At 43.8% G+C, this 13974-nt stretch overlaps 1 protein-coding gene across 3 annotated transcripts in view; it reads right to left on the reverse strand.

Moving 5' to 3' along the window:
* mRNA-cap (RNA guanylyltransferase and 5'-phosphatase mRNA capping enzyme) overlaps positions 1-13974 on the reverse strand; it is a 113724-nt gene that overhangs the window by 81136 nt on the left and 18614 nt on the right. For all 3 annotated transcript variants that reach the window (XM_075886758.1, XM_037422017.2, XM_075886759.1), the window contains exons 7-8: positions 7873-7903; positions 3407-3515 (exon numbers count right to left, since the gene is read on the reverse strand). In XM_075886758.1, coding sequence (XP_075742873.1) covers positions 3407-3515; positions 7873-7903 — 140 coding nt within the window. The remainder of the gene's footprint in view (positions 1-3406; positions 3516-7872; positions 7904-13974) is intronic.

Consider the following 13974-nt stretch of genomic DNA (forward strand, 5'->3'; position numbering starts at 1 on the left):
CCTATAACATTTACCGTTGCGATCGCGTTAACAGGAGGGGTGGAGGCATAATTATAGGCATTCAAAAGGCAATAACCTTTTTTCTAATGGCGTCTGCTACAAATACAGAAATTGTATGAGTTGTTTGCCGAACTCAATTTGAGAAATTATTGATTGGTTGCTGCTATCGCCCTCCGGACACTAATCCATCATTTCTAAGCGACTTACAAAGCACCATAACTCATGCTGTTAAGACATGTCCAACTAAGCTCGTTTATTTATTTGGTGACATTAATTTTCCTTCAATAAACTGGAAGCTGCTTTCATCGAATTGCCATGTCTCCATTGCGTTCATTGCCTTAACATTAGATTTTAACCTAGCCCAGATCATAAGCCAACCCACTCGTGACTCGAATATACTTGACTTGTTATTAACAACGGCACCAAATACTATATCAAATATAACATACATAGATGGCTTCAGCGACCACCGGTTAATTCAAATGATTCTTAACGTCCCATTTCGTCTCGCTGGAGCTAAAACAAAAAAAATTCGCAATTATAATAGAGGATATTACATTGTTATAAATGATGAATTATGTACGTTCTTTGAGAGCGTACTTTTACCATCCTTTCATAATCAATCTGTAGAAGACAACTGGACACTCTTCAAAAACAAGTTAGCTTCATTAGTTACTGAACATATTCCTACAATCAAAATAACAAATGATAAACAAAATCCATGGTTCAATAAATCACTTAACAGATTAAGAAATAAAAAAAGAGATTATACGTGGCGGCTAAAGGCGTGCAAACTGCTTCTTCATGGCAAAGGTATAGAGACTTCTTGAATAGCTACTGCTCCGCGATACGCGCCACCCATGATAAGTATTTTTTTCATGATCTGCCATCACTGCTCACCACTAACGCTAAGAAGTTTTGGAAACAAGTGTGCCCAGAACGTCACGATAACAAAATCATGTTGCAAAATGACGACCACATTCCCATTCCAGATCAAGACTGTCCTAACGCTTTCAATACTTTCTTTACATCAGTTTACACCACTGAAGATCATACAAACGTCCCCGATGTAGCCGATCTTGACTACCCCTTTTTGCAGCCCATTGAAATCACTGTTGACCGAATCGCATCTATAATAAATGATCTTAAACTGTCCACGTCAGCAAGCGATGACGAGATTAACACTAAGATACTAAAAAGTACAGCCTCACCCTCGAGTAAAATATTATGTCACATCTTTCAGCAATCACTATCAACAGGACAGCTTCCACATGACTGGAAAATTGCAAAGGTCATCCCCGTGTTTAAAAGCGGCAATAAAAACTCACCTCAAAATTACAGACCCATTTCTTTGACATCCATCTGCTGTAAGATGCTTGAGCATATAATCACTTGTTTCATCATGAACCTTTACCAGCACGCCCAACTGGCAGTCATCCTAAATATAATCGCCTCCCATATTTACAATCACTTAGAGCAGAATGACTTTTTCTTCCCAAACCAACATTGATTTAGAAAGGCCCTATCATGCAAAACACAGCTTTTCGAATTCACGACTGACCTATATCGTCACTTAGATCTAAACTTGCAAATTGACTGTCTCTTTCTGGATTTTTTCCAAAGCTTTCGATCGTGTTGCTCACTGCCGCTTAATCTCTAAACTCTCTTCTTTGTGTATAAATTAATCAACTCTGTCATGGATACGGATCTTTCTTACTAACTGGCAGCAATTCACCATTGTTAATGATTTTTCATCCCCACTTTCATACACTTGTTCTGGTGTGCCGCAAGGGAGTGTTCTCGGCCCACTGCTTCTTCTTATTTATATTAATGACTTACCAAGTAATTTATCCTCACAAGTGCGCATTTTTACTGACGACTGTATAATTTACCGAGCAATAACTAGTACTTGTGATCATAGTTGGCTAATGTCCCTTAATTCAAGTAAATGTAAAGTAACGTTCTTCTCTCGCAAACATTCTAACTCTGAGTTTTCTTACTTTATTAATGGCAATCCCGTATCTAGTGTTGACTCTTTTAAATATTTAGGAGTAACCTTCACATCTAACCTTTCTTGGACTACCCACATCACCAAAATCTGCAGTGACGCCTCACGATCATTAGGCTACATACGCTGCAATCTACGTAAGACGCCCACAATTATACGTGCTTTAGCTTACGTAACATTTGTTCACCCTCAGCTAGAATTCGTTTCTGCAGTTTGGTCCCCTCACTACAGCTATTTAACTAACATGCTGGAATCGATTCAGAATAGAGCCGCAAGATTCATCTCACAAAACTACGATCATAGCGCAAGCATAAACAAATTAAAAAAACTTATCCCTTTCCCTTTTGAGCAGCCGACGTGATCTAAACCTCCTTTCATTATTTGAGAAATACGTACATAAAACAAGACCATTATCAATGTCATTGCAAACATCTGCATTCACATCAAAGAGACTGAATAATGATCTTTCATTCACACGCATATACGGCAAAACATACATTTTTAACTCATCTGCACTCTCCCGTGTCATTTGCATGTGGAACAGCCTTCCAGATGAAATCGTAGCTGAAAGCAATCGGGAAAAATTCCGGCCCCTTCTACTGACCCATTTCCAGGAATAACTGCTCGTTTTATTCATATCAAAATCGGCACCTACGCGTTTATTCACTACTAGTATCTCGCTTTTTTTTTTCCTCTTACTTTAAACTTATTTTTTTTTTGATGGTTTGAATACTAACATGCCATTCAGTTCTGTTGTGTATTATTCAGTGATGTTTTCTTTTGAATAATGGAAAGTCTTCTCACAATTTGTGCTTGTTTTTTCAGCTTGTTTTACATCATTATCTAATGCATATACTCATCTGATTTTCATTGCCATTCTATTCCTTAAAAATATTATTAATATTTTCTCATTGTTATTCCTCTTAAGACTTGCATAAGAATTGACAATTAGTTGATGTTATTGTTTGTTTGGAAATTTTACCAATTCGTGTGTGTATTCCTTTTATGCTCCCCTTACGCAATGCCCTGTTGGGTCTGTAAGGTATTTGAAAATAAATAAATAAATAAATAAATAAATGAAAACCTTAATATAACAAACCTGGATATAATGAAATATTGATTATAATGAAGTAAATGAAAAATAGTCTTGCAATAGTCAAATTGTTAAGAATATTTATTTAAAACAAATTTTTGGATATAACGAACTTACTTTTGTGTAATATGCAACTTGGTTATGATGATGTTTGAGTGCACTACTATTGCTACTGCTACTACTACTACTACTACTACTACTACTACTACTATTACTACTACTACTACTACTACTACTACTACTACTACTACTACTACTACTACTACTGTTTTAACACGCTATCCTATGAGTTAATCCAGGCTTACCATCACACCAGCTGGGCCGAGGAGGAGGCGGAGGAGTTTCATCGACATCCCCATATCGCTTGAACAGCTCTCGAAGGTAATCAGCTTTGTAGATGCCAGGGGGCCGAGCCTGCAAACATTGAAGAATAGTGCCCTGAGAACCAGTCCACTGACACCTCATGAAACACAGCACATGTGCTCTGCATGAATTGAGCAGAGACATGAGCTTTGCATGAGGTGGCCATGGCAAGACCTTGAACAAGAAGAGTAAAAGCAGATTAGGAATGTTAGCTTCTGTGTAGTACACACTCTGTGACATATTGCGCTAATAACTCCTTTTTCTGCCTAGGTACAAATCTTTCCACGAACCGTGCAACACACCATAAAACTCTAGCCACCAAAACCTAGTGATATCTACCAAATAGTGAATTGCAATGAACTTTTATATGGCTTTCCAAAACTGAGCCCTTCTTTATTGAATGGCTAAAAATTACTGGGCCAAGATTAATCTGTACTGCTAGCCTGCTTAGCAACAGGTGTCCCTGTGTGGCAGGATGCCTTGTAAGAGCCCAAAATCCACTGCTGCCTCTTTTGAGACTTCAGCAAGTCCACTATTTTTTTTATTCCCCTTACATACAGTCAACTGTTGATTGCTGGATGCTGGATTTTTCAGACATGCTAGAAAATTTGGATGCTTTTACAGCCCTGTCGCAAGTCCCACAGATGTCGAAGTTTAAGAATGTCCGAAACTTTAGACATTCTGCTGAACGTACAAATTTTTCAGACTTCTTGCCTGAACTACAGGTCACAAACGGCATTATATTGAAGCACCCTAGTTTTGCTGGATCTAACATCACACAGGTGCGAACCAGCACTTTCGAGAGTCGATCTGTTTCGAATCATAGTAGAATGTGAAATGCAGCTTTGCTGCAGCACCCAAGTATGAAGGGGTAAAGCATATCAGACAATGTCCCGGCACAGCATGGCGGCAAGGAGCAACTTACAACTTAATTGCCGCCAGTACAACTTAATTGTTAGCAATTTTAAAGAGGACCTTCGACGAAAAAAATTTGATCTGTCTGTCTGTCTGTACTTTTGTCTGTCTGTTCGCCCTTACCAATACCTCATACTTGTGCAATTGTCAATTAAAAAGCAATTATTGCACATATAAGAGGCAACATAACAACACGTCGATGTTTTTTGTGTGTGTGCCTTTATACTAGAGAAGGCACACACAAGTAAGTCTAAGGACCGCAGTGTTTATCACGCTGCGCTGACAGTGCAACGCGACGCTCAAAAAGGTAAGTGCTTCCAACGCTTTGCTAAGACGACATGGTGGTGGCACCTGCCCGTCGCTTTGCGTTCTACACTTTATCACCTACGAGACAAGCGTGCATCTTTCTCCGCAGGCGCCTACGCCTTCCTTCGTTTTCGAACTGCCAGATGACGCTCGTGTCTAACGTGCCTCTATGGGCTCGTTCGGCTCCGCTACACGCTTGAGGCACTAACGCAGCGCCTCCAGAATACCATTCACCAATTTTCTTGCGCAGAACATCAAATAAACGTTTTATTCGCTCTCTCCAGACGCAAGACTCGTCTTTTGACGACATATGCAGTGTAACATGCGGATTCAGGGCAAATTTTTTTATAATAATGATTTTCAGCTAACAGCTCAGTAGAGAATGCAGCCTAGCACAGTGGCATGCATACTGCATGCACTTAACAGAAGACAAGCCAAACATGTCATGCTGCTCTTCATTCTATCTCTTGGTGTGAGACTACTAAGTATGCTACACAGACGCTTTGCCTTCCCATAAAAAAAAGCAGTTCGCAAGTGCCACAGCCTGTCAAGTTGGGAGCTGTGCGGGAAAGTCATAACTAAACCTATCATAATGAACGCCATAGAGGAAAACGCATGCACTTGACACAGCAAGAACCCTGGCACAAGTGTGTTGACTTTAGTAGGTGACATGCTGCACTCAACTAAAAACGGTCGGCATCGCGTGCCAGCAGATGTGGCGTGTCACCAAAGATTTCTGCAGAACAGTGCATCAGGGAAAGCTGGAAAAGTCATCTGCTCTTCAATGCCTTTGTGTTTTGCATCATAGTTTTCAAACGCTCGACGAGAAAGCCCTGCGATTTTTTTTCACACCTTGCTAATGCCAGTGGCACTTGTCACAACATGCAAATTTGCAATTGGCAGTAACACTGCTTTCTAAGAGACGCGCACGGGGAAGCAATTCTCGCCTTTTATATGAGGTGTCTCTTATAAGCAGGCCGCTAGGTAATGCATCTTATTATCAATGCCAGCTTCTATGCAGCGCCACTGCCTCTAACACACCTATTGCCTGTTACATCGGTGTTTCTTATAAAAGGGGTTTAACTGTAGCAAGTAGTTAAGCGGGGTCTATGGCCGATACCAAATGTGTTCATGAGAGCCTGGACACATACCTAAATGCCTGAGAGGTGTCCTGGCCGGCATTGAAGCCGTTTTGTATGTGGCTGTCGCTATTCGACTGCTAGTGCGGAATAATAGAGCATAAGTCAGTTTTTTGCACTGCCCGATTTTTTTTTTTATGACTTTGGCGTTCCTAGAGAGTCTGAAAAATCCGTTGCTGGCTGTATTTGAAAGTAATCAATGTACAGCAAAATTGAATTGAACTGAATATATTGTATTTACTTGCATAACAGGTGCACCCCCAGTTTGGTCGTGAGAAATCAGATTTTTTTAAAATTTCCGCGCATGATAGGCATAACCTCGAACCTGACCGTGATCTGTAGTTCTGTACCCTATTTGCTTGGTTTCAATTAAACACCCTCCTTAGTTAACCGAAACAAGGAAACAAAAAAAAAAGAAAAATGACTGTGGCAGTGTTGCGCCAGCTACGCGGGCTCCCCAAGTGAGCAAGAAGGGTGGCTGCCGGGTGTCGGAGTAACTTTTGCACTGGCGCCGGCGTGGCTCCGATTGCTAGCCAGCCGTGTGCGCACCGCATGGAACAAGCAACCCCGTTCTAGTCAAGTGCGCACTGAGTTTCCTGTCAAAAAAGTGTCGTCATTGACGCCTTAGCCAATTCGTCCACAAATTTAAAAGCTTTTCAGCTTGCTAACGCAAGCTTTCGCCTTTGCTGCCACTACACCGATTTGCTCAATCTTAGCGGACTTTTGTCGCCACTGATTTCCTTGCCGCAAACCTAAACATCGTAGTACCCCCGCTGCTCTTGAATCAGTGCTTCAGTGCAACCTTTTCAACGTCCAACCTTCCTGTGTGCAAACTTCTCGCGATAACATGCCAAACCGTATGCTAGGCCTAATCACAGTTGGTGCTTATCAGTGGCAGTCGCGGGCGATCGAAGGTCCAGTTTTGTACGGAATCAAAGGAACTCTTTTCGGTGGCTCTACTTGAAAGAAAGGGGGCTTGGCCGGCACTTGCTGGTTCGCGATTCGATTGCATTGTCTTGGATATGAGTTGCAAAGCCCGTGAAATCGAATGATCGGTACCATTTAGCGCACAAAATTTTGGTCGTGACGATGAGAATAAGTAGGGGGCCTGAAACTTAATGGGCGCATTTCCGTGACGGCGCTTTCATGCATAATTGTCATGTATTTATTTTTTTCCTTGTTCATTTCGTTGGCCATGCGGTTCTCCTGATACTAATTTTCGAAGATTTGAATCCACACCGCGGCACATGCCTCGATTCTCAGACTCGAGAGACTGCATGCTCAACACGTTTTGTGCTAGTATAGCCTATGAAGAAGGTTGTTTCAGCAAGAGTGCGGATAATTATGACTTTGGCAATGTATACGTTATCAACGGTCTATGCTGTAGTTGAAAACAAAATTTTCGGAAATTTTCCCCACATAATAGGTGTACCCCTAACTTGCAGCCGAATTTTCAGGGAAAATGTGTGCCAATTATGCAGGTAAATACAGTGAATCAGACACCAGAGCCTGCTCAATTTGCATTGTCAATTTCTAATATTTATAACCAACTACTTCTATGTGGCTAGCAAAGTGACACAAGGGTGAATATATGAAAGAAGGCACCACATCTTCTGTCATCTTTGTCTGAGACATCTTTTATCTGATACAATGAGCAGATTTAAAAAAATGGGGCCTATGAAATAATTTTAACCATATGGGGTTCTATGACATGCACCTATATCAAAGTTCACGAACGCTCCTGTATTTCAATTCAATTTAACGCGACCAAATAAAAAAAAAATGTAGCAAGTATCTGGGGACTTGGACACCGGTTGATTTTGAAGTGTTTAAATGACCACAACAAGACAAGACACAACAAGGATTGCTAATTTAACAATTCTTATTGTTGCCTCCTGATAAAAAGCAAATTAAATTGGTTGCCTCATCTTTATAGTATCTATTCTTAACAGATCTATCCTAGTACATCAGTCAAATAATCTATTATTATAATTATATTCTATGAATATTTTACAGACTGATTCATTCAGTGATAAAGCGACACTCACCTCTGCAATGGCCCCAACTGCTGCTTCAATGCTGAAAGAAAAGACGACAAGAAAACATGGTGTTCAATTCAATGAATAGACCTAGGTGTACCAACACCCTTAATAGTTATCACAGACTGACTTTACTACTCGACTTTTCTATCCAACTAAATTTTGTTCACAAACATATCGGGGTGCATCAAGTATTAGCACAGTCACTGCACACAACGAGCACTTGCTCCTGTTTCATCGCCGCCATGAGATCAATGGAAGGAGTGTGACGTCCCTGCAAACACGGACTGAACCCCGGTACTTTCAAGATTGTCTCGCTCGTTTCTTAAACCCACGCATAAAAAAAAAGGAAAAGAAAACCTTCGGTGTAACGAATGGGCATTCCGGAGTGGAGTACCGGAAGAATTATTTCTACTGTTCTCGCCCCCCCCCCCCCCCCCGCGCAAACACGAGGACCGGGCGGCGCCTTGTCGTCTACAGGCAGTGTGACAGTGTACGGTGGAGGTAATCCGCGCGCACCCTTCAGATTTGTGCTATGGGGGAGCAGTGGAGCACCTTTTGTTGGTTCGGGGAATGCGACCCTGTCGCAGCGCCTGTGCCGAGTCCGACCTGACTTTTTGTCAGCCTCAGTGGCTCCAGGGCTCATTACTGCGTTCTGCGCAGATGGCCACCCGCGGCGTTGAATGACGAAGAAGCGGCGGCTACGGAGAATTTCGCGGGAGACACCGAGCCGCATGGAAACGCTGAGACTTGGTCTGGACATCGGCTCATCAAGTACCGGAAGCATCGGGACCATCGTTTGCCCGTAATTAAAGTGTCTTGGGACAGCTCGCCCATCTCTCTCTCTCTGAGGCTTGAGTTTGTACATCGTTACTTGCTCGGCTTTGTTTGCGAGAGGGTTTTCCACTGGTGTGGACCGCGGGGGCGGCCGTCGAAGATGATACACTCCGACTGACAAAAAAATATGCCGCGTCGATAGTGGCGATTGGTTTGGTGCCCCGGTAGGGCGGAGTCAGGTCCTACAAAAAGGGACTACGAGACGATACGAGGGGGTCAGAGATATACGATGCGATGAGCTCGAGATGGTAGAGAGGCAAGGACGGTACGATGAGGAATGAAAGTTAGGGATAGGAGGAGAGTGGATGGAGCGTTATGAAAGAGGGCTAAGATGGAAATCACTGAGAGGCACGACGTAGGCGACGATGACGAAGACGATGAAGACGCTGACGAATTGGACAGATAAGACCTCGACGCCAAGAACCAACCTTCAGCCCCGATTCGAGCAGCCAACTCCGAGGCCCCGACTACATGGACATTCTGTGAGACTAACTTCACCTCCCTTACTTAAACGAGCTTTGCGGGAAGGGATGCGGCATATTGAGACATTGCGCGGTTTTATTAATTATTGACTTTATCATTTGTGTCGTCCTGTGTTTACTCTGTATTGAGGTACCCTTGCATTGTTGCAGTTACTTGCTTTATGTGCCTGCCCTGTATCGAACGTCGCGAGTGTCTAAATCATGTGTTATAATTTTGTGTAGTGGTTGATGTACGCGGGTATACGATGTTTGCAGTTAGTATTAAATTAAATGAATCAGTAAACAGAAACAGGTCGTAGCATCTCTTACTTCCCGGCCCCAGCACGAATCCCTGTATATGAGAAGTGATTGAGACACATAGCCAAGAGGGAACCGGATAGACAAGGAGTTGAGTGGTCTTCCCTCTCTTTGGTAATCGGTGGCGTAACGGGGGACGTCTCAAGTGGTGAAAGCAGTGGGATTACTGCTGGGGCAACGGCGCGAGATTTCACCCTCGTACTAGGAAAGGAGAGGCAGCAAAATGAACGAACAGGCTACCAAGATGACCGACAGAGACGGCCCAATAGAAATGAACCCGTTAATGTTAGCGGGCATGGTTCCATCATTTACGGGAGGTGATACGAATCCGGATATTGGGGTCTTCTTGAACATTTTGGAGCAAGTTGGTTGCTTGGGTGGATGACGGTATAGTGAGCTGGTCTGCATAGCACGATGCAAGATGGTAGGCGCGGCGCACGATTTTGCGTGGTGGGATGATGGCGTTGCTGCGGCTTCAACTTTTTCTGAGTTCAAATATTTGGCCCTCAAAAGGTTCGATACGAAGCCACTTATCTTTAAAACGGAACAGTTTTTAAACGCGAGGCAGAAGGCAGATGAGGAGGTGAGGTCATTTGCAAGTCGCTTGCGCATCCTCGGGACCGCCACCCTGGCGAGCTCCGATAGTCAGGATCCGGTGAAAGCTTCACTGCGCCGCAAAATTCTAGACGAGCAATTGCTCTCGCAATTTTTATTAGGCCTGAGGGATCCGGTCCGCAAATTTGTTCTCAGTCGGGACCCGAAAATGTTTGACGAGGCCATTGCCATAGCGGCGAAGGAGGACCAGAATGAGAAAGTGTCCTGGAGCCATTCGTTACCCGTTCGATACGTAGAAGAGGACACGGATGTTCATGAGATGCAGAGCCGCCTTGACCGCCTCGAAAAACTTGTGGAGAGCTTGGCAGTACGCAATAAGGTGAAACAGAATTGGCAGAAATTCCCGAAGCAGCTCCCTTATCCCGGCAGTGCTATAACTGCGGCAGGTTTGGTCACTTTTGCGAGAATGGTATCGGTACCGGCGGCGAATGTGGAATTCGATGGGCGGCGGCCGCATTCACAAAGACAAGGAGACGGTGACAAAATTCGAATCTGGAAACCTAGACGCATCTCCTCCTCATGATGATCAGAGGTCAATTGCGGTCGTAAATATTAGTGAGGAAACAAGCTCCTTAAAAACGAGTCGCGGCTCGCCGTGTGGGGATGTGGTTAATGTAATTTCCGTGATCAAGGAAGATGTTCCGCCATTGGGCGAGTGTGTGTTTGGGGGGAACGCTGGCATGCCGGTGCCACTGGGTGAAACAAAAGTTGTCGAGGTTGCTAGAGCGGGCACAGACGGTTTAGCTGCGGTTTCTACCTCGAATGTCCCACGAGACGATGAGGCATTACCAGTAGGAGTAACAGATATGGAGTTGGACGAGAATGGGTTTCCTGAGGATGCAGTTGTCGGAGTCTTGGCCGACACGGTGGTAGGCCGTACGTTAGAGGGAGTAGATGAGATTGAGGAATGCCTAGATCGCAACAGGGTAGTTTTTGTGGGGCCAAAGAAGAACTGCAGCACACTTGATGTACACCGCAGCAAACCCGGGCATGCGCAGCGGTGGTCTTGTCAGATAGCCTCGCACATGCCTCACTCCGCGACTGAGTTGAGTAGGTGGAAGTTCGGACCATCCAACGAGGGTCCGGGACTCGGAGTCAGGGAAGAGGTCTGCATACGGGTAGACGCTGAGCGCTTGGGGATCGGCTAGGGTCATAAGAGTCCGCAATGTTGTATGCCATTTTATGTCCTATAATTTCTACTCGGTCATTGTGCATGTGTGGAATGAAAACGTATTGAAATGTGTGTATCCTCTGTTTGGTTGTGCCCAGAGTGGACAGTGCAGGCGAAGTGTGTGTTGTGCTCGCATGGTAGTGAATCTTCCGCACACATGACTGAACGCTGCGTGCCAAACCATCCGACGAGCAGCTGTGACCAGTGTGCGTTTTGTCCACGCGTCATCCACGAGTTTCTGCGGTGATTCTGAAGGTTTCAAGTGTGTTGTGCACATTAGAAACACGGAATCAAACTGCTTCGTGGTGGGTGATGATTCAGCGACAATCACAGATTGGTTCCTCTCGGCGACGAGCTGCCGCCAGGGCTGAATCACAAGTGTGCTGTGTTCGCTTACCGTATTCCTAGGACTGCCGCAATGTCTCAATTTTGCAACCCAAAGGCGCTATGCGCCCGCATTTCTCGTGTTTGAATTTCCCCTCTGGGAAAATTCTTCTGCAAGATGAAGGGATTGTGACGTCCCCGCAAACACGGACTGAACCCCTGTCCTTTCAAGATTTTTTCTCTCGTTTCTTAAACCCACGCATAAAAAAAAGCGTCGTAGCGTCTCTTACTTCCCAGCCCCAGCACGAATCCCTGTATGTGAGAAGTGATTGAGACACATAGCCAAGAGGGAACCGGATAGACAAGGGGTTGAGTGGTCTTCCCTCTCTTTGGTAATCGGTGGCGTAACGGGGAACATCTTACAGCACAGTAAGTGATATAAAGGAAGCCATGTGCCTCTCGAAATATGCACCACATCCAAGGACAAGTGATTGACTTTCTGATTCGATGTCACACACAGGCGTAACATTCATCAGCTCAGTGCATATGTAGATAAGGTAAACACAAACAGCAATATTAACAATGTCCAAACGACAGGCATCAAACTGTGGGCCTCTTGCACTGAAGCCCAATCATCAGGTGAAATGTCCGGCACTCAGGCAGGTGTGTTCAAGCCCTAACCATGTTTCCACAATTCTGTCAGCTTCCTCAAGAATATCCTTCGTGCAAGCAAGAATGCTGAGGCACTTAGGTGGTTTTACAATGCTACCAGAACATCATCTAGTTTGTGCCATACTGCAGTTTATGTTCATCATAACAGACCCACGTACAACGGATACAACGGACCATTATTGAGCCTACGTTTGGTCAGTGTATCAAATTATTGGAGAAAGGTTCGCTTTTAACAGATTGCAGTGATGCAACCGAGGTTTTTTCATTTGAAGCACTCTGTGGAGCAGCCAAATTTTCATTTTGCAGCACTTTTGAGCAGCAAAATTTTTCCATCTTGAGGAAACCTGGAGCTGCTAACTTCAAATCCTAGAGGAGAAGCAAGTTGCTTTCACATTAAAGGACGCGAACAATTATATGGGGGCTCTTGTGAAAAGCTAGAAATATTTCAACTCATTTCAAACCTCATAGAGCGAGACATCTTAGGAGCATTCCCTATTTCAGTTGATGCAAAAATAATGATATTATGCTGCTGAACATTCTAGAAAAATGTGATCATGAATAATTGTCATAGCAAATCAACAGAACACAGGTTGAATAAAATTGTACTTTATGAAACAACATGCAAAATACATCTATATGGGTATCAGCAGATATGGTAGGCAAATGCTGTAACGCACATTGCTAGACATACACAATCCCAACTGCATCTCTCTAAAATGACTTCAAGAATGAAGAAAGGTTCCTTTTCATCACAACTGACTATATTGCTGGGCGTAACATGACGTCATTTATAGCTAGTCTCATTAAGCCAGCTTCCTCCTGCACTCATTTCTCCATGCAAACTACATTATTTAACAAACTTCATTTTCTTTTTGCAGCGATGCTTTATGTGGCTAGGGTGTTCTGTGTATACACCAAAAACCTTTTGTAGTCTCTGTCCTCTGGTAACCAGTGCAAAAAAAAAAAAGAAGAAGCCTCACAGTATTTTTTTAAGTTATTACTGAAGCAGAGAAGAATGTGCCGCCTATCTTCAAGAAGCAGGGGAAGGAACTAGAATGCAAGGGGGGGAGGGGGGGCTGTTGTTATGAACTTCGGCTTTCAGGGTGTGATCGCTAGGGCGTGATGTTTTCGCTGGCATTAAAGACGGCTGGTATACCTTCTATCTTGTACTCTCAATGCAAACAGACTGGACAAAAAGTGCTTCAATTTCTGGGGTGACCATATAGACCACACCATCGTCGCGCCATTTCGGAGGTCCATTTGTACGCACCGTTTATGCTGTACAGATAGAACACACTTACCTCGAACAGGGAAACATGTGCCTGTTGACACTTTTGTTGGCCGCAGCATCTATCTAATTAATGTTAGCTACAAGATTCCCTTCATGCTTACATTATAGCACAAGAGCCAACAAGCAGTATGGCCATGTTTGGTATCACTACTGCATCTTTATTTACATATATTTATGAAGGAAATGGCAGGTGAAGTGGCCAGTTGGGGACTCTAGAGAAGTCTGATTCTATCTGTACATGGATCAACATGCAAGAGGTGTTCTGGGGGTCTCTAGTCATCCACATCGCTGCACAGATATCAAACACTACCCGTGCAGCAAGATTTCTGCGTGTGCAGCGAGTGCGCAGACCTTTGAAATGGCAACCCCTATGCTCCACATGAATGACATCAAGCATTATTATTTGGTATAAAAATACAATT

The sequence above is a fragment of the Rhipicephalus microplus genome, chromosome 2 (genome assembly GCF_043290135.1).
Source record: "Rhipicephalus microplus isolate Deutch F79 chromosome 2, USDA_Rmic, whole genome shotgun sequence".
In the NCBI taxonomy this organism is placed as follows: domain Eukaryota; kingdom Metazoa; phylum Arthropoda; class Arachnida; order Ixodida; family Ixodidae; genus Rhipicephalus; species Rhipicephalus microplus.